The 19,610-nt window shown below is 48.5% G+C and overlaps 1 protein-coding gene across 6 annotated transcripts in view; it reads right to left on the reverse strand.

Annotated features, from left to right (window-relative positions):
• DOCK6 (dedicator of cytokinesis 6) overlaps nucleotides 1-5,473 on the reverse strand; it is an 81,460-nt gene extending 75,987 nt beyond the window's left edge. For 5 of the 6 annotated variants that reach the window (XM_044278837.1, XM_044278841.1, XM_044278840.1 and 2 more), the window contains exon 1: nucleotides 5,348-5,473. In XM_044278837.1, the coding sequence (XP_044134772.1) occupies nucleotides 5,348-5,394 (47 nt within the window). In that variant the 5' untranslated portion in view covers nucleotides 5,395-5,473. Of the gene's footprint in view, nucleotides 1-2,616; nucleotides 2,705-5,347 lie in introns of those variants that run through there. The other variant, XM_044278839.1, reaches the window with a different exon arrangement.
• Between the last annotated feature and the right edge of the window lie 14,137 nt (nucleotides 5,474-19,610).

Here is a 19,610-nt window from a genome sequence, read left to right on the forward strand (position 1 = left end):
AATTCATAACGCAGATGTGAAAGTAGCCTTACCGATCGTCTATTTAAGCATGGCGGCTGGCCTGGCACAATTCCTAAGGGGCACTCTCCGGAACCATGCAGTCACTATGCCGGCTGTCATAGCTGAGGGGATGGCTGACTACTCTGGTTGTCATGATCACCAGTGAAGCACCGAGGAAGCCATTTTATTCTGGAGAACTACCCACAAAATGGCTTCCTGAATGTCCACTGTGGAATCCCTTGGTCAACACCGAGCATGCGCTCCCAGCATCACAAGTGAGGGAAATAAGTATAAAGACAGCTGTAAAATAACGGAGAGCAATGCGTCAGCTAGTAAATATCGGAATTATATATAGGCCGGAGACGGACCATCCAGCTAACGCCATTATCACGTGATCGGACATGACACTGAAGAGTGTACGGGTCACACACACAACCTCAGGGACCTCAAATAATAAACCAGCCAACATGTCGACTACATGATATGTAACCACATAGGCCTGCATGGGAGCTGTAAACATGAAACGGCAGGGATCATTTTTGAAGTTTTTTTGCAAAATTGCTTTAAATTTAAAAAAACATTTTAATCTAAGATACAGTGATACAATGATTGCAAAAATAGACATTCCCTTTAAATTAAAGGGAAACTCCAACCACAGGCATTTAAAGGGAACCCGTCACCGGTATTTTGGGTAAAGAGCTGAGGACATGGGTTGCTAGATGGCCGCTAGCACATCCGCAATACCCAGTCCCCATAACTCTGTGTGCTTTTATTGTGGAAAAAAGACGATTTGATACATATGCAAATTACCCTGAGATGAGTCCTGTCCCCGACTCATCTCATGTACAGGACTCATCTCAGGTTAATTTGCATATGTATCAAATTCTTTTTTTTTCCACAATAAAAGCACACAGAGCTATGGGGACTGGGTATTGCGGATGTGCTAGCAGCCATCTAGCAACCCATGTCCTCAGCTCTATACCCAAAATCCCGGTGACAGGTTCCCTTTAAGGAGCATCCTCACTTATTAGATATGCGGCCCTTTGTGATCTATAGGTGTAGAACATGGCCTTCTTGCTCCTTCTCCCTTTCTCAGCCTCGGATGGACACTTTGGATTGCCAGATGTAAGTTACAGTACCCGTCTTCCCCAATTTAGTGGTGGTGGGGGTGTCACCTTGGTGGGACTCCCTACTTATACTTTAAAGGGGTTCTGCACTTTGTTTAAACTGATGATCTATCCTCTGGATAGATCATCAGCTTCTGATCGGCGGGGGTCCGACACACGGGACCCCCGCCGATCAGCTGTTTGAGAAGGCAGCGGCGTTCCAGCAGCGCCACGGCCTTCTCACTGTTTACCACTGGCCCAGTGACGTCACAACTAGTATCACTGGGCTGGGCGGGGCTAAGCTCCATTCAAGTGAACAGAGCTTAGCCCCGCCCAGGCCATTGATGCAAGTCGTGACGTCACTGGGCCAGCGGTAAACAGAGAGAAGGCCGCGGCGCCGCTGCCTTCTCAAACAGCTGATCGGCAGGGGGCCCGGGTGTCGGACCCCCGCTGATCAGATGCTGATGATCTATCCAGAGGATAGATCATCAGTTTAAACAAAGTGCAGAGCCCCTTTAGGCTACTTTCACACTAGCGTTCGTCGGTCCGCTCGTGAGCTCCGTTTGAAGGGGCTCACGAGCGGACCCGAACGCCTCCGTCCAGCCCTGATGCAGTCTGAATGTATGCGGATCCGCTCAGACTGCATCAGTCTGGCGGCGTTCAGCCTCCGCTCCGCTCGGACAGGCGGACAGCTGAACGCTGCTTGCAGCGTTCGGGTGTCCGCTTGGAGGCGTGCGGATCCGTTCAGACTTACAATGTAAGTCAATGGGAACGGATCCGCTTGAAGATGTCACCATATGGCTCAATCTTCAAGCGGATCCGTCCCCCATTGACTTTACATTGAAAGTCTGAACGGATCCGCGCAGGCTACTTGCGCATTTTTTTAAAGTTATTAATGCAGACGAATCCGTACTGAACGGAGCCTCCGTCTGCATTAATATGATCGGATCCGTTCAGAACGGATCCAATCAAGCGCAAGTGTGAAAGTAGCCTTAATTGTTCAGAATGCCCCTTTAACCCATAAATGTTACCTGGACAGCACAAGTAAGTCGATCTAAAAGGTGATGTCATGATGAGGCGGTCTAAGCTCCACCCACTTCCTCTTCATTAATTATTATTATTATTAAAGCACCATTCATTCCATAGCGCTGTACATATGAATTAGTATAAGATGTCAAAATACTGGCCAAGTATAAGGGGGCACACTACCGACACAGAACAGAGACGTCGGCTCCTATCGCCCCGCACAGAGGCTGACACACTAAACCGGTTTCTCTACATTTTACTGAAGGCACAGGGAGGGAACCGAATATATCCAGGTCACATTCTGAATAATTCACCAGGTTACATCAACGCTAAGCCAAAAGCAAAGACACCAAAGACAGATAAACACTCAGCGAGTCACCTTCCCACAGAGCAGGAAAAAGCAGCGCTGACCCCAAGACGGTCACCGAATCCTGACCCCAAGAGCTTACACTCTAAACAAGCGATAACAATAAACAGAGCTCACACTCTACTCGAAGCCATGTCATGTCCCACATGAGCAGCTCCCACGAGAGGACAGTCCGTCTCACAGTCCGATAGGAGAGGAAGTGCAGCTCTCCCAACACAATAACAGGACGCGGGAGAGGGGAGGATGAGGGAAACGACAGGGAAAAATAGATAAGATGGGGGCGGGGGTGCGAGGGATGTCTGGAGAATCAGGGCCCAAAAGTGACACAAAGAAACTCCAACAATCTGTAAATTATAATCACAGCTCGATACACGGATCTTATTACAGTATCCCGGCTCCTGATCCTCTTATTACCCTGTAACATCTTATTACAGTAACCTGGCTCCTGATCCTCTTATTACAGTAACCCGGCTCCCGATCCTCTTATTACCCTGTAACATCTTATTACAGTAACCGGCTCCTGATCCTCTTATTACCCTGTAACATCTTATTACAGTAACCCGGCTCCTGACCCTCTTATTACCCCTGTAACATCTTATTACAGTAACCCAGCTCCTGGTCCTCTTATTACCCTGTAACATCTTATTACAGTAACCCGGCTCCTGATCCTCTTATTACCCCTGTAACATCTTATTACAGTAACCCGGCTCCTGGTCCTCTTATTACCCTGTAACATCTTATTACAGTAACCCGGCTCCTGATCCTCTTATTACCCCTGTAACATCTTATTACAGTAACCCGGCTCCTGATCCTCCTATTACCCTGTAACATCTTACTACAGTAACCCGGCTCCTGATCCTCTTATTACCCCTGTAACATCTTATTACAGTAACCCGGCTCCTGATCCTATTATTACCCTGTAACATATTATTACAGTAACCCGGCTCCTGATCCTCTTATTACCTTGTAACATCTTATTACAGTAACCCGGCTCCTGATCCTCTTATTACCTTGTAACATCTTATTACAGTAACCCGGCTCCTGATCCTCTTATTACCTTGTAACATCTTATTACAGTAACCCGGCTCCTGATCCTCTTATTACCCCTGTAACATCTTATTACAGTAACCTGGCTCCTGATCCTCCTATTACCCTGTAACATCTTACTACAGTAACCCGGCTCCTGATCCTCTTATTACCCCTGTAACATCTTATTACAGTAACCCGGCTCCTGATCCTCTTATTACCCTGTAACATCTTATTACAGTAACCCGGCTCCTGATCCTCTTATTACCCCTGTAACATCTTATTACAGTAACCCGGCTCCTGATCCTCTTATTACCCTGTAACATCTTATTACAGTATCCCGGCTCCTGATCCTCTTATTACCCTGTAACATCTTATTACAGTAACCCGGCTCCTGATCCTCTTATTACCCTGTAACATCTTATTACAGTAACCCGGCTCCTGATCCTCTTATTACCCTGTAACATCTTATTACAGTAACCTGGCTCCTGACCCTCTTATTACCCTGTAACATCTTATTACAGTATCCCGGCTCCTGATCCTCTTATTACCCTGTAACATCTTATTACAGTAACCCGGCTCCTGATCCTCTTATTACCCATGTAACATCATATTACAGTAACCCAGCTCCTGATCCTCTTACTACCCCTGTAACATCTTAGTACAGTAACCCGGCTCCTCAGTCTCTTTTCTTATATCTCAGCTCTTCCTTGGACCAGCTCGTTTATTACCCGGCAGTTTGCACACAGACAGACGAGGCGTCTGCAGCCATTGTTTGGTTCAGCTGTCTGAACAGATGGTGCGGCCGCATGGAAGGATTTCAGATCACTACACTGTAGTCTAGCAGACGCAGAATGAATTACTGAAATGTTACACCCCGCACTAGGGGGAGGAATGAGGATTTGGAGGGGGGGGGGGGGGGGGGGGGGGGTGCTGGACTTTTATACACAGGAGTGTTCAGGCGTCTTAGTCTAAATGCTTACATTTTTTATATTTTCCATCCGTAACGCGGTGATGAGCTCATGAATATTTACCAGGTGCACAGCGGGTCCGGTCAGATCCCCGCACAGTCCGCACCTGTCACAGGAGCAGCTGATCCGACCAACAGTGACATAGGGGCGATGACAAAACTGAAGCCTGTGACTAATCCGGAAAGTCTGATAATCCGGCACAAAACATCAGAAAGGGTTTTCAAATTTTTCACTATTAAAGCAAAATATCAACAGATAACGAAAAATCTACATTTTTTTAACAGGCGTTGTGCTTCAGTGTAAGACCTCTGCTTGCTGTCAGTGAACAGAAATTTTCCCCAGAGACGGAAAACCTGTCCAGACCGAATACTTCTCGCAGCTGCAGGCTTGTTACAATGTATCAGTGCAGGTAACATGTCCAGTAGGCGAATACAGTTGTAGCAGACCCTCAGCTGTGAGAAGTATTGGATCCAGACAGGTTTCCAGTCTCTGGATGTAAACAAGAACAGTCCCACACTTACTGACAGGAAGCAGAGATTGTATAAAGGGTGAGCCATGAAGTATTTTAGAAAGTTGCAGAAGACTTCTCCAGGGGCCAATGTGACTTTTCTAGGGGCCCCAGCAGTGATATATAAAGCGTCCCAGAGATGGGTCTGCAACTGGTGGCACACCAGATGGTGGGGGAACTACAACTCTCAGCATGCACTGACCTCCTGCAGCTGTCGGGGCATGCTGGGAGTTGTAGTTTTACAGCAGCTGGAGAGCCCTATTTGCATTTCCCTCACAAATAACAGACACGATGCAGATCCGGATCCCTCGCGCTGCACCTGTCCCCTTCCCCACCCCCTCACCTGTTTATCTTCTGAGCGAAGGCCCTGCGTTCCGCAGCCGCCGCCATCGCGTCCCCGACCACAACTCCGGCAGCAACTGTACCGGCTGGAACAGGGCAGCCCCGATCCCGGCAGAACAACCCGCAGTGCCGCCCCCTAACCGCCCCATGACCGCCCACACTCTGCCCGCTCCGGTGCAAGGAACCAAAGTCTTCGGCGCGTTATATATTATACAGGCGACACCGTGTGGTCACCAGGGGTATTGCAAGCTGTCAAAAAGTCTGTTTTAATTCGGTACGCTTGCGGCCCCATGTGGCTTTGATCAGTACTACACTCCGGTTAGTGATTTTGCTTCTTTCCTCTGCTGCCACTCTATGGATCTATGGTGAATTGCAATCCTGTCAGATTGAATTTGCCTTTTTTTTTTTGCGACACCTGGTGGTAATATAGTATACTACACTCTGAACAATTGGTGCCAATGTGCAGTCATATAGACAGAGGTCGCACTACATTTTTTTCAAGAAGAGTAGAAATACTCCTCCGACCATTTTTGATGAGTATTTTTACCCGAGGAGGAGTACGAAATTTGCAGTAATTCAAATACATAATATATCTGCCTACACTTGCTCACATATGCGTTGGAGTCTGCGTTTGGAGCCTCTGTTGCAGATTCTGTCTAAAGACAGGACAAAAAAGCCTTGTATGCAGCAATTGTTTGGTCTGGTAAAAAGACAGGCTCGTGAATGGAAACTGAACGGACTCCATCATAGTAAGCGGGGTCTGTTCAGCTTCTTCCCTGTCAGGTAGGCCGGGTTCACATGACATTCTCTGCCATATATTTAATGTACACACAAAAAACGTATACACAATAACAGACGCCTTGGACAGACGCTATACTGTGGCATCTGTCACCATAGAATTCCATTGTAAAAAAAAATAAGATGCGTTAGCGAGCCTACATGTTTTTTTGCTGGACTTTGCAGGATGGAAAAACATGGTACGCTACACTGTCCCATCCTGCAGAATCCTCCAAAAAAAGTACATTTTTTTTTTTACTATGGAACTCCATGGTGATGGGTGTCACAGTATGGCAACTGTTGTGTATGTTGATCGTATGACAAAAACCCAGCCTTACGTGCCCGATCCAGCACTTCCATTAGATGAGCAAAACAACAGAAAAAAATAGTGGTGATGTGAACCACTAAGAGGTGGGGATTTATGCTATTATAGCGAATATGGCGGATCTTCCCCGTACTTTACCACTTGGCTATAATAGCCTGTCTGCATTCACCTGTATCGCTCCTGCGCCTGCCCAAACTAACCAATAGCAAAGCTCCTTGATGTCCAGAGCTTTGCTATTGGTTACTGCAGACACAAGCAGCATCGCTGCGCTGCCTACGCTGATGAAAAGCAGGGAAAAGTCTAAGGCCCCTTTCACACGGGCGAGTATTCCGCGCGGATGCGATGCGTGAGGTGAACGCATTGCACCCGCACTGAATCCTGACCAATTCATTTCTATGGGGCTGTGCACACGAGCGGTGATTTTCACGGATCACTTGTGCGTTGCATGAAAATCGCAGCATGCTCCTCTTTGTGCGTTTTTCACGTAACGCAGGCCCCATAGAAATGAATGGGGTTGCGTGAAAATACAGAATGCTTTTAGCATATAGCGCTGGAGGGGTTAAAAAATAAAATAAAAAAATTAAACTCACCTTAATCCACTTGATCGCGCAGCCCGGCTTCTCTTCTGTCTTCTTTTTTGCTTTGTGCAGGAAAAGGACCTGTGGTGACGTCACTCCGGTCATCACATGGTCCATCACATGATCTTTTACCATGGTGATGGATCATGTAATGGATCATGTGATAACCGGAGTGACGTCACCACAGGTTCTTTTCCTGCACATAGCAAAAAAGAAGACAGAAGAGAAGCCGGGCTGCGCGATCAAGTGGATTAAGGTGAGTTTAAGTATTATTATTATTTTATTATTATTTTTTTAACCCCTCCAGCGCTATTGTACTATGCATTCTGTATTAATATAAAATAATACAATCTACAGAACACCGATCCCAAGCCCGAACTTCTGTGAAGAAGTTCGGGTTTGGGTACCAAACATGCCGATTTTTCTCACGCGAGTGCAAAACGCATTACAATGTTTTGCACTCACGTGGAAAAATCGCGCATGTTCCCGCAACGCTCCCGCACCTTTTCCCGCAACGCCCGTGTGAAAGAGGCCTTAGACTTTTTCCAGGGAGTAAAATGGCCTGAAGAGGCGTCTATGACGCTTGTACAGGCGTTATTGCGACCTCTGCATATAGAGATGTATTAGTATTAGCGGTGAATACAAACATCTCAACATACATGGAAGTCTCCATAGTGTAAGTCAGGTAAACAAGAAAGCCACAGATTCTGTAGCAGAACAGGTTTATTGGAAACACAGGGCATGATGTGTCCATTACTGGGGTTGTCCCATTAGAGCAACTTATCCCCTAACCACTGGGGCCCCACCAATACAAGAACAGGGGCCCTTATTCCTTTATTCGAATAGAGCAGTGGACAAACAGCCACACTTCTCCCTCAGTATATGGGCTCATGCACATGGCCGTGTTTTGTGGTCCGCAAATCGCATAATTCTCAAAACGAGAACACCCCACCCAGATCTATATAACAGCGTCAGAAACCTGAGAGACCTTGGAAGCTGTAGTCCTCTCCTCTGAGGCCTCTTTCACAGGACCGATTGTTTCAGGATCTGCTCAGTGAAAACTAAAGGTTTTGCTTGCGAGTTCAATCAGTTTTTTTCTGCAATTGTGTTCAGTGTGTGTGTTTTTTCTGATGGCGCACACACGAATATACTTCATTACGAATCCAAACCTTGATCCCCCTCGTGACAGCGCACCATCCACAGATCCACCACGTGACAGCGCACCATCCACAGATCCCCCACATGACAGCGCGCCATCCACATATCCCCCACGTGACAGCGCGCCATCCACAGATCCCCCACGTGACAGCGCGCCATCCACAGATCCCCCGCGTGACAGCGCGCCATCCACAGATCCTACACGTGACAGCGCGCCATCCACAGATCCTCCACATGACAGCGCGCCATCCACAGATCCCCCACATGACAGCGCGCCATCCACAGATCCCCCACGTGACAGCGCGCCATCCACAGATCCCCCACGTGACAACGCGCCATCCACAGATCCCCCACATGACAGCGTGTTTGGATTCGTAATGAAGTATATTCGTGTGTGCGCCATCAGAAAAAACACACACACTGAACACAATCACAGAAAAAAACTGATTGAACTCGCAAGCAAAACCTTTAGTTTTCACTGAGCAGATCCTGAAAAAATTGGTCCTGTGAAAGAGGCCTCAGAAGAGAGGACTACAGCTTCCAAGGTCTCTCAGGCTCACCACTTCTCCTCTTCATTGCAGAGCTCTAGCCCCTCCTGCACTAATGACATGACGGTGACATCATCACAAGTCCTTACCACGATTCCTCTCCACTGCTGAACTCTGCCCCCACCTGTACTGATCACATGATGGTGACATCATCACAGGTTCTACACCGCTTTTCCTCTCCACCACAGAGCCCTCTCGATTTTCCTCTCCACCGCATTCTGAGCGGATCCTTTTTCATTCAGAATGCATTAGGGCAAAACTGATCCATTTTGGACCGCTTGTGAGATCCCTGAACGGATCTCAGAAACGGAAAGCCAAAACGCGAGTGTGAAAGTAGACAAGGCGATATAACAAACAATAACAAATACAGGTGCACTCTGCAGTCTCACTAAACCCTCAAACTGATTTTAAAATTGAGAGATTAGTCAACATGTCCTACGGTGTAGAACATGTCTAAGCCCGGGCACCACGCCAAGGTTTCTCAAGTAGCCCGGGACCTACACCGTAGGACATGTTGACTAATCTCTCAATTTTAAAATCAGTTTGAGGGTTTAGTGAGACTGCAGAGTGCACCTGTATTTGTTATTGTTTGTTATATCGTTATATTGATTATGACATCCGCACTTGTTACCTTGTGTGAGATGTCTATTGTGGTACTTGTGGTTCGCCGCGGGCATCCTCCACCGTATGCATTTTGCTGGGGATCGCCATTAGCAACGGGCCACAAGTGCAGGATTTGCTCCCCTGTATATATGCACGACTGCATGTGGGTTTGAGCACCTCCTGCTAATGCCACCTTGTCTTTTTTGATTTGTATATATAGATTCCTGGAGGTGTATAAACTCCAATTTAAATGTGCCTGTTTTCCATCTACAGGCCACATTTAGGTGCACCTGTGAGGCCTGGGCCATATCAGCCAGTCTTGAGTGGGACTCGCAGACTCCTCCCTCCTCCCATTGCAAGCATGGTTACATGCTGGAGGTAACTGGTGAGCTGTTTGTGAGTCGGCCTCATGCTCCTGTAATTTGCCCACTGGCTCCTGGTATTGCCCATACGGCTCAGGTAGGAGAGTGTTAGGTCCCGGGCTACTTGAGAAACCTTGGCGTGGTGCCCGGGCTTAGACATGTGTAACGGTCAGCAGAGGAAGAGACCGTAGAGCAGGACTCAAGTACAGTGCAGCAGACAAGGAGGCTGAAGTAGAAACCGGCTTTATTAAAAGAAAACTCTAACTGCCGGAGAAGCAGATTTACAATATGAACAGCTTGGGAATTCACAATAAAGATAATGGAAGTTTGCATAAAGAACACAAATGAATCACAAACACAAGTACAGACAATAGCAGGCTACTCTCTTCTAGGTAGTCCTATCTGTCCCCGCTACCCGGGGTGCACCTCTACGGTGCACTAAACTAAATCCTATTCCACTATGCCCTAGCTCAGGTTAGCATCAGTGCACTCACAGTTCGGTGTCCGCACATGCAGGCAGGTACAGTCTGGGTCCCGATCTGGTTGCTTGCTTGCTTGCTTCAGCGTGGCTCAGCTCTGGCCTCTCTTTGTAGTCTCTGTAACTCTGGTTAGAGATAATCAGCAGCTCTGGACGTGTAATCAGGCAGGGCCTGGAATTCACTCACAGTTCCTCTGGTAAGTGCCTCACACTACAGCAGTCTCTCTTCTACACCAGGACACATCAGCTCAGTCAGAGAGCAAACACACTCTAATGTCCCAGATACTGTGTCAGCAGGCAGGGAGCAATCACTCTAATCTTCCCTGTGGATCTCCCTCTCAGTGTACAGCGTCCTTCTTCCTGTGTACTCAGACACCTTCAGCCCAGGCTCTCTGCTCAGCCCGGGAAAAACACTTAACTCCTTGTCCTCTGGAAACAACTCCTCTCACTGTCCTACTCAGCCACAGTGGCCTCTGGTGGCTGGAGGGAAACATGACAGTCTGCTATATATATATATGTGTTGGAAATGTTGCTGGATGATCAGGGCTGCCTCTTACATGCCTCCCCACTTAAAGGTGGCCGTCCTCGGCCTTGTTATATAGTCCATAGAAATATTGGTTAATGTAACTTTTTATACAGCAGTACAACATTGTCCACAATACATACAGGTGGACCAAATGAACTCATCAGCAGCGTACCTGTTTGGTGGAACCCCTGCAGTAAGCCTACTGGATCTCCGGAGGTCCTGGCTATCTGTTACGACCTGACTCTCTCCACTAGGAACTGCCAGTCTGGATTCACCCACCACAATAGGAGGTTCGGGTGTGTCCGAGGGCCCCTCTCCATTACGGGCTGGCAATGGTTCTGTGACAGTGCCTTCATCACCTGTAACCTGGGAGGCTTCTTCAGTGTTGGGAGCAGTCCACCAGTCTTCACCATAATCTCCATCAGAGATAACAAGTTCTGAGTATGGGGCAGGAGGAGGTGTCCTCTGAACAGGTGCGGGATCTTTGGACCGGCATGGCCGTAACATATTCCTATGTAGAGTCCGTGAAGCAAATTCCTCATTCTCAACCTGCACTTCGTAGACCGGACTATTAGGGTACACTCTCTTGATCACTTTATACGGCTGTACTTCCCAACGCTCACTCAACTTGCCTCTGGGACGTTTCTCTCGTACCAGTACCCGATCCCCAGGCTGCAATGGAACCTCCTGAACTGGAGGACGGTCTGTATGAGCTCTCTCCTGTAACCGCTGACCTGCCAACCGGCGAATGGTCTGGAGACGCCGACGGTGTTCTTTCACCCATGAGGTGGTTGATCGCTCTATTAGGTCTTCTGGCTGTTCTAGGTTTAATTCCACGATCTCTCGACCAGCCCTACCGAACAGTAACATGTATGGGGTGTAACCGGTGGTGGTGTGGACACGATTATTGTAAGCCCAGACTAATTCTGGCAGGTAGTCAGGCCAGTGTGCCCTCTTGTCTTCCTCTAGTGTCCTCAGCATTTGCAGCAATGTGCGGTTAAAGCGCTCACAGGCTCCGTTTCCTTGGGGATGATAAGGAGTTGTCCTGGATTTTTCAATGCCGTACAGTCGATGTAGCTCTTCCATCACTTTTCCTTGAAAGCACGCCCCTTGATCTGAATGGATCCGCTTTGGACACCCATAGACCCGAATGAAGTCTTGACAAATGGCTCGTGCAGCGGACTCGGCCGTCTGGTCCCGAGTTGGGGTGACTACTGCAAACTTGGAGAAGTGGTCGATCATGACCAGGCAATACTGTGGACCTCTTGACGATTGTCCCACAAGAAGATAGTCTATCATCAACACTTCCAGCGGTTCTGTGGTCTGGATGGACTGTAGGGGTGCTCTCTGTTCTGTACTCTTCGTGAGTTCACACACTCGACACTGTCGGCAAACTTCTTCAACTGTGGCCTCCAGTCGCGGACAATACACATAACGCTGCAGCCACTGGTATGTCTTGACTGGCCCGAAGTGAGCTCCAAACTCATGAGCCTCTTTGGCTATCTCCCGTGCCATTCTTCTGGGTATCACTACCTGCCACCTCGCCTCTAGGTCGGCAGGCTGTTGCCACTTGCGGAACAAAACAGCTCCATGCACTTCCAGTCTGTCCCATTGATGTAGAACGGACTTCATCTCGGCATCCAGATCAGTCCTTTCTTCTTTGTTGGGTTTCCTGCACAGGGTTACCCAGCTTTTCATTTGCTGCAGTCCAATGTCTTCATCTTGCAATCTGCCCCATTCTTCATTAGTTCTCCCCAATGCTTTGGGTAGCTTACGGGCCTCCCCACTTGTCTGGGCCGCGACTGTTGGGGGAGCGAACTTGCGGAAGTCAGGAGTTTCATCTTCTTCCTTTTGTTCATCCATATCCCCTACTGGAGTTTCAAAAGTAACCCTCGAGAGACCATCAGCATTAGTGTTCTCTGTAGCGGAGCGGTAGCGAATTGAGAAGTCATACTTTGCGAGGCGAGCCGCCCAGCGTTGCTCCAGGGCTCCCAACTTGGCCGTACCCAGATGGGCCAGGGGATTGTTATCCGTCCGTATGAAGATCTTAGCTCCTGTCAGATATCCTGCAAATTTCTCCGTCATAGCCCACACCAGGGCAAGGAGTTCCAGCCGGAAGGAACTGTAGTTATGGGGGTTTCGCTCCGTATCTCGCAAGGATCTACTGGCATAAGCGATCACTCTCTCATGTCCATCCTGTACCTGCGACAGGACTGCCCCAAGTCCGTAGAGGCTGCCATCAGTAGCTAAGATGAATGGTTTATCAAAATCGGCATAAGCCAAGATGGGGGCCGATGTCAGGGCTTCTTTCAGGGCCTGGAAGGCCTCTTCCTGTTTCTGTCCCCAGGGGATACTTTGGCCCTTGGGTTGCCCAGCCGTTCCTCTCAACAACTCATTCAGAGGGCCCGCTATTTTTGCATAGTCTTTGATGAACCGCCGGTAGTACCCAGTCAGTCCCAGGAAGGCCTTCAACTCACGCAGTGTTCTCGGCACTAGCCATTGTCGTATTGCAGCCACTTTGTCTTGGGACGGTAGCACTCCATCTTGGGACACCCTATGGCCCAGGTACTCGATCTCCCTCTTGAAGAGATGACACTTCTTTGGCTTTACCTTCAGGCCATGGGATCGCAGTCGCTCGAGTACCTGCCCTAGCCGATTCAAGTGTTCTTGAAAAGTAGCAGAGTATACGATGATATCGTCTAGGTATATCAGAGTGGCTTCAAAATTCAGGTCTCCCAGGCATCTCTCCATCAGCCGCTGGAAGGTTCCAGGGGCATTAGTCAGTCCGAATGGCATCCTGTTGAATTCAAATAACCCCATGGGGAGTATGAATGCTGTCTTTGCCTTGTCCTGCTCAGCCACTGGTACTTGCCAGTACCCACTTGCTAGATCCAGGGTGGAGAAGTATTTGGCTCGTCCTAGAGCCGTCAGAGACTCCTCGATGCGTGGCAGAGGATATGAGTCTCGCGCAGTGCAAGCATTCAACCGCCGGTAATCCACACAAAATCGAATAGTGCCGTCCTTCTTCTTGACAAGCACCACTGGGGCTGCCCAAGGGCTCTGGCTTCCCCGCACCACTCCGGAATCTATCATCTGTTTCAATAGCGTCTTCACTTCCTGGTACAACTTGGGCGGAATCTGTCGATATCTCTCCCGAATTGGTGGAATGTCCCCCGTCGGTATATCATGTGTGATAGCATTCGTGCAGCCAAAGTCATCGGCGTGGCGGGCAAACGCAGCCTGATTCTCCCACAGCATGGTTTCAACTGCTCGCTGTTGGTCTAAACTGAGAGCCTTAACATCTATCTCCATTTGATCCAAGATGGTTCCCCCATTCCATTCTGGGGTCGGCGCCTCTTCTGCACTGGCAGTAACTGCCAGGGTCCAACCAGCATCCCCTACCGGAGCTAGAGTCACTTCTCTCTGACTCAGGATTTCTCCCTGATGTAGGTACACACGAGCCAGTTCCACCCCTGGCGTCAAGGGAACTTCTAGATATCCCAAATTCACAGCTCTTATGGGTACTCGTCCATTCTGGACCACTCCCAGTGTCCGGGCCACCAGGACGTCCTGACCCAGCTCTCCTAGGCCTGTTGGTTCAACGAACACCTCCATGCCTTCAAGATTACGGAAAGTTCCCACGGGTAACGTCAGCACGGTCTCCCGACCAGGGGGAAGGGTGAAGGTAGCCTTTCCTGGCGCTCGGATTGTTCCCACCGCCTGGTGTGCTGGTACACTTTTCTGTGTTCCACAAAAACGGATTAGCCGTTGAAATGCTTTCTGGCTAGGTTTGTGCGGGGTGGCTTGTTTCCAGTAACCCGGCCCCCGTTTGGTGAACATGATCTGATCCAATTCTCGCAGGATATTCATGCCCATTATCACCGGCACATCTTCTTTGAACGTTTCGGGGACCAACAAGATACCTTTCCGCCCCACTTCCTGTCCACATAGCCGTACATTCATCCACACGACCCCTGTGACAGGAATCTGCTGTTGGTTAGCCGCTGTAACCCGGACCAGTGTCTCTCGATCTGGCTTGGCCAGCGCTTGAAAGTAACGGTAGAAGAATGACTCGGGCATAGTTGTCATCTGAGACCCAGTATCCACTAAGCAGTCGACAGGAACACCTTCGAACTCAGCTCGTATAGTGGGGCACCCTGCGACCAGGTGTTCGGAGCTTTGCTGGGTAACTTGGCTCTCCACCTCCCCTGCAGTACGCCCCACTACTGCAGGGGTCGGTAGTTTAACGGCGGCTCTTGGCGTCCAGCTGGATTATTCCGACACTCTCTGGCGAAATGTCCTAGATCTCCACACCGCCAACACTGTGCCCCTTGACGGCCCACTTTTTGCCTGCGAGTGGGAGGTGCCCTCAAAGCTTGGCTGGATGGCCCCACTGAAGGGTAATGAGGGGCTTGATGGTATGGTAAACTAGCATAAGGGCATTCGGGTGTAGGAACCCACGGAGTCGCCTGATAGGTTTGTTGTCGGGCTGGATAGGCAGCCTCAGTAGTATGGCGCGACTCTATCCGTTTCTCCAGGTGTGTCAACTTTTCGTGCATGGCACTCAGGGAGCTCTGCAAGTCTTGTACCACTCTGACCAGGGCTTCCTCATTTCTTGTAACCCCGGGGGGTGTAACGGTCTGGGTCCGTATTACTCCAGAAGCATAGCCGTTTGTTTCGCGTCACTGCCTCTGCCAAAATTTGTCGAAAGGTTAGGGTAGGGTCTACTCTGACTCGTTCCCGCAGAGCCTGTTTCAGGGGATTGCTGTAGAGCCCCAGAATAAATTGTTCCCGCAGTATCCGGTCTATGGGTCCCATGCCAGTAACCCCATCTGCCTCTTTTTTTTGTACCTCGGCCAACACTTCCTGTAGGGCTGTAGCGTACTGAGAGACACCTTCGTCTTCCCGTTGAATCCGGTAAAAAAACTTCGCCCGGAGGTGCCCTGCACTGGCTGTTTCCCCATATATTTCTTCCAGGAATCTCACCATCTCTTGCAATGTATTGCGCGTGGCTTCTGGTTGTAGGAGAACATTTCTTCGGGCCTCACCCTCGAGAGCGGCCAAAGCAATTTCTACTTGTAGTTCTGGGCTGACATTGTAAATCCTAACAGCACTCTGTAACCTTGTCACCCAGTCTGACAGTGTCATGTTCTGGCCATCAAATTTGGGTAGCAAGTTGAACAACGTGCCAATAGGAAGGGCCCTTGCAAGGGTTCCACCATTGCCTGAGGTACTCACATTAACATCATGCACATTGCCTTCAGCCGCCTCCATCTCTGTGACTGTACCCTGCTCGCAGCGCCACTTGTAACGGTCAGCAGAGGAAGAGACCGTAGAGCAGGACTCAAGTACAGTGCAGCAGACAAGGAGGCTGAAGTAGAAACCGGCTTTATTAAAAGAGAACTCTAACTGCCGGAGAAACAGATTTACAATATGAACAGCTTGGGAATTCACAATAAAGATAATGGAAGTTTGCATAAAGAACACAAATGAATCACAAACACAAGTACAGACAATAGCAGGCTACTCTCTTCTAGGTAGTCCTATCTGTCCCCGCTACCCGGGGTGCACCTCTACGGTGCACTAAACTAAATCCTATTCCACTATGCCCTAGCTCAGGTTAGCATCAGTGCACTCACAGTTCGGTGTCCGCACATGCAGGCAGGTACAGTCTGGGTCCCGATCTGGTTGCTTGCTTGCTTGCTTGCTTCAGCGTGGCTCAGCTCTGGCCTCTCTTTGTAGTCTCTGTAACTCTGGTTAGAGATAATCAGCAGCTCTGGACGTGTAATCAGGCAGGGCCTGGAATTCACTCACAGTTCCTCTGGTAAGTGCCTCACACTACAGCAGTCTCTCTTCTACAGCAGGACACATCAGCCATTAGCAACAGGCCACAAGTGCAGGATTTGCTCCCCTGTATATATGCACGACTGCATGTGGGTTTGAGCACCTCCTGCTAATGCCACCTTGTCTTTTTTGAAAGTAGACAAGCCAAAATTATCCCCAATTATTTCTTATGGCACATACCCCATCGTAAATATAAAGTATGCCACATCCCAACTTCAGAACCCAAAGATCAATTCAAATGGCAGATTAATGAAGACAGACCTCTGAATTACTCGACCAACCCCATGCCTTAGACCACCAAGAAAATTAATAAAGACCCCAGTGTGAAAAAATCCAGACTCACGCTCCATATTGAACTAATGAAGAGCGCTAAATGCATTAATTCAGACCCTAAACTTCAGACCTCTAACTGAATTCACATCAACGTCAGCAACCAGAACCCAAAAATTAAAATTAAAATACAGACCCCAAACCTCAAATTTCATTCATATAGACCCGAGACCCAAAAAGAATCCATACAGACTTCAGAACTAGGGCAGATCATTATTAGGCTACATGCACACGACCGTATGTGCTTTGCGGTCCACAAATTGTGGATCCGCAAAAAAAACGGATGACCTCCGTATGCCATCCCTTTTTTTTTTTTTTTTTGAGGATCCATTGTAACACTGCCTAAAACGGACAAGAATAGGACATGTTCTATTTTTTGGGCGGGGCTACGAAATGGACATAATGATGCGGACAGCACACTGTGTGCTGTCTACATTTTTTGCGGACCCATTGAAATGAATGGGTCCACATCCTATCCAGTAAAAAAACTGAACGGACGCGGAAACAAACCACGTTTGTGTGCATGTAGCTGTGCTGGCCTCCAGCTTGCAAAGGTGTATCTCGCAAGCGCCACCTTGTGGAAGTGGCTCCCTATGAGTCACAATCCGACTTTTTTTAACAAGCCTTGGGACATGACAAAGGAATATAGCCAGGCCAGATATCCATCTGTAGACAGCCAAAATCCTGCTGTCACGGCGGACGAGCACTTAGACACACAGATAAACCAGCAACCAGGCTCTAGGCAAGAAGCAGGGGAAGGGTCACCTCCTAGCTAATCCCTGACCTTTCTCCCTGCACTGCTCAGCCCACATTCAGACCTTGGCAGTAGGAATGATGTGTCCCCAGTGCCTGGGCTAAAACACCCTAGATTCCCTGAGATGGTGAAAAGGGGAAATAGGAGCAGCCTGCTCGCACAGAACCTGGATGGGAGAGATGACACAAACACAACTAGACAGCAAACAACAAAAACAGAAACCACACTTATCTTTTCTGAGCTGGAACAGACAACCTACCTACCTACCTACCTACCTTCCTTCCTTGCTTGCTTGCTTCCAAGGCCAGACTGATTTCTATAACCCGCTCAGAGCACTGGAATTGAGAGCCATTTAAACTAATGACCCCACCCAGTGCACCTGATGGGAGGCGGATCCAGCACGACTCCAAAACAAACACTAAACACGTGCTGCTATTCTGGCCGACCTCCGCACATCGTCAGAGCAGGGCATGACACCTTCTCTGTACTGATGAGGGCCAAGCACCCATAAACAGCTGTCTACGGATGGATATTTGGCTTTGGCTATTTTTCCCTGGTCATGTCCCAAGACTTGTTAAAAAAACGTGACTCATAGGGAGCCACATCCACAAGGTGATACTAGCAAGATGGATCTCTTCCTTGGGAGATCTGCAGACAGTTGTTTCAGGGGCTTGCCCCTCATCAGTACGGAGTAGGATTCTAAGGCTACATGCACACGATGGACACACTGTCAGAATTTCATGGTCATTTTTCAACCATATGTGCATCCATTTTCTTGCCATCTGTCTACTTTTTATGGTTATTTTGCAGCAGTTTTTCATGGCTGTTAAAAATGGTAATGAAACAGATGAATTTCATTGGCTTTTTTAAATTTAGATCCCAACCCCTGCAGTGCCCTCAGTACATATAAGGGCCCCAAGCAGTGATAATGTCTCTCATAATGGCCCCAGCAGTAATAATGTCACCCATAGTGGCCCTCCACATTAGTAATATCTCCCATAGTGGCCTCCAGCAGTTATAATGTCTCCCATAGTGGCCCCAAGAATTAATAATGTGCTTCATAGTGTCCCCTACCTTAGGTAAACTGTCCCGTAGCGGCCCCAAGAATTAGTAAATTCCCCATAGTGGTGCCAAGAATTATGAATGTCCTTCATAGTGGCCCTACCTTAAAGGGGTTGTCTCACTTCAGTAAGTGGCATTTATCATGTAGATAAAGTTAATACAGGCCAATTACTAATGTATTGTGATTGTCCATATGGCTTCCTTTGCTGGCTGGATTCATTATACACTGTTTGTTTCCATGGTTACGGACCACCCTGCAATCCAATATAGGAAAAAGCACCAGCCTATGTGCACTGCCATGGTCCCAGCCACCAGAAAGGCTGACGCTTTTTCCTATAGTGTACAAGCACGACCACCACTGCTGGATTGCAGGGTGGTCTGTAACAATGGAAACGAGAAGTGTATAATGTGATAGAAAAATGAATCCAGCCAGCAAAGTAGGCAATGTGGACAATCACAATACATTAGTAAGTGGCCTGTATTAACTTTCTTTACATGATAAATGATGCTTACTGAAGTGAGACAACCCCTTTAAGTAATGTCTCCCATAGTGGCCCCAATAATTAGTAAAGTCACCCATAGTGGCACATAATGTCCCCCATAGTGGCCCCCAGCCGTGATGTTTTGCTTTAGTAAAAAATTACTCACATCATTCCCTTGGACGCACAGGCAGTCGTTCCTCTCTTGATTGAAAAGGACGTGCTGAAGGACCTGCGCTGCGCGTGATGACATCACCGCGAGCTCCCAGCATGAGCCCCTGGTGATGTCATCACACTGAGCGATTCCCTTTGGCAGGTCGTTTTCAATCAAGAGAGGAGTGACTGCCGCTGCGCGTGCTAGTGGATGAAGTGAGTATTTAAAAAATATTTTTTTTTAGCCCCTAAAAGGTCATATTGTTCTAGTGTACTAAATGGGTGAA

Source organism: Bufo gargarizans, chromosome 2 (assembly GCF_014858855.1).
Source record: "Bufo gargarizans isolate SCDJY-AF-19 chromosome 2, ASM1485885v1, whole genome shotgun sequence".
Taxonomy (NCBI): domain Eukaryota; kingdom Metazoa; phylum Chordata; class Amphibia; order Anura; family Bufonidae; genus Bufo; species Bufo gargarizans.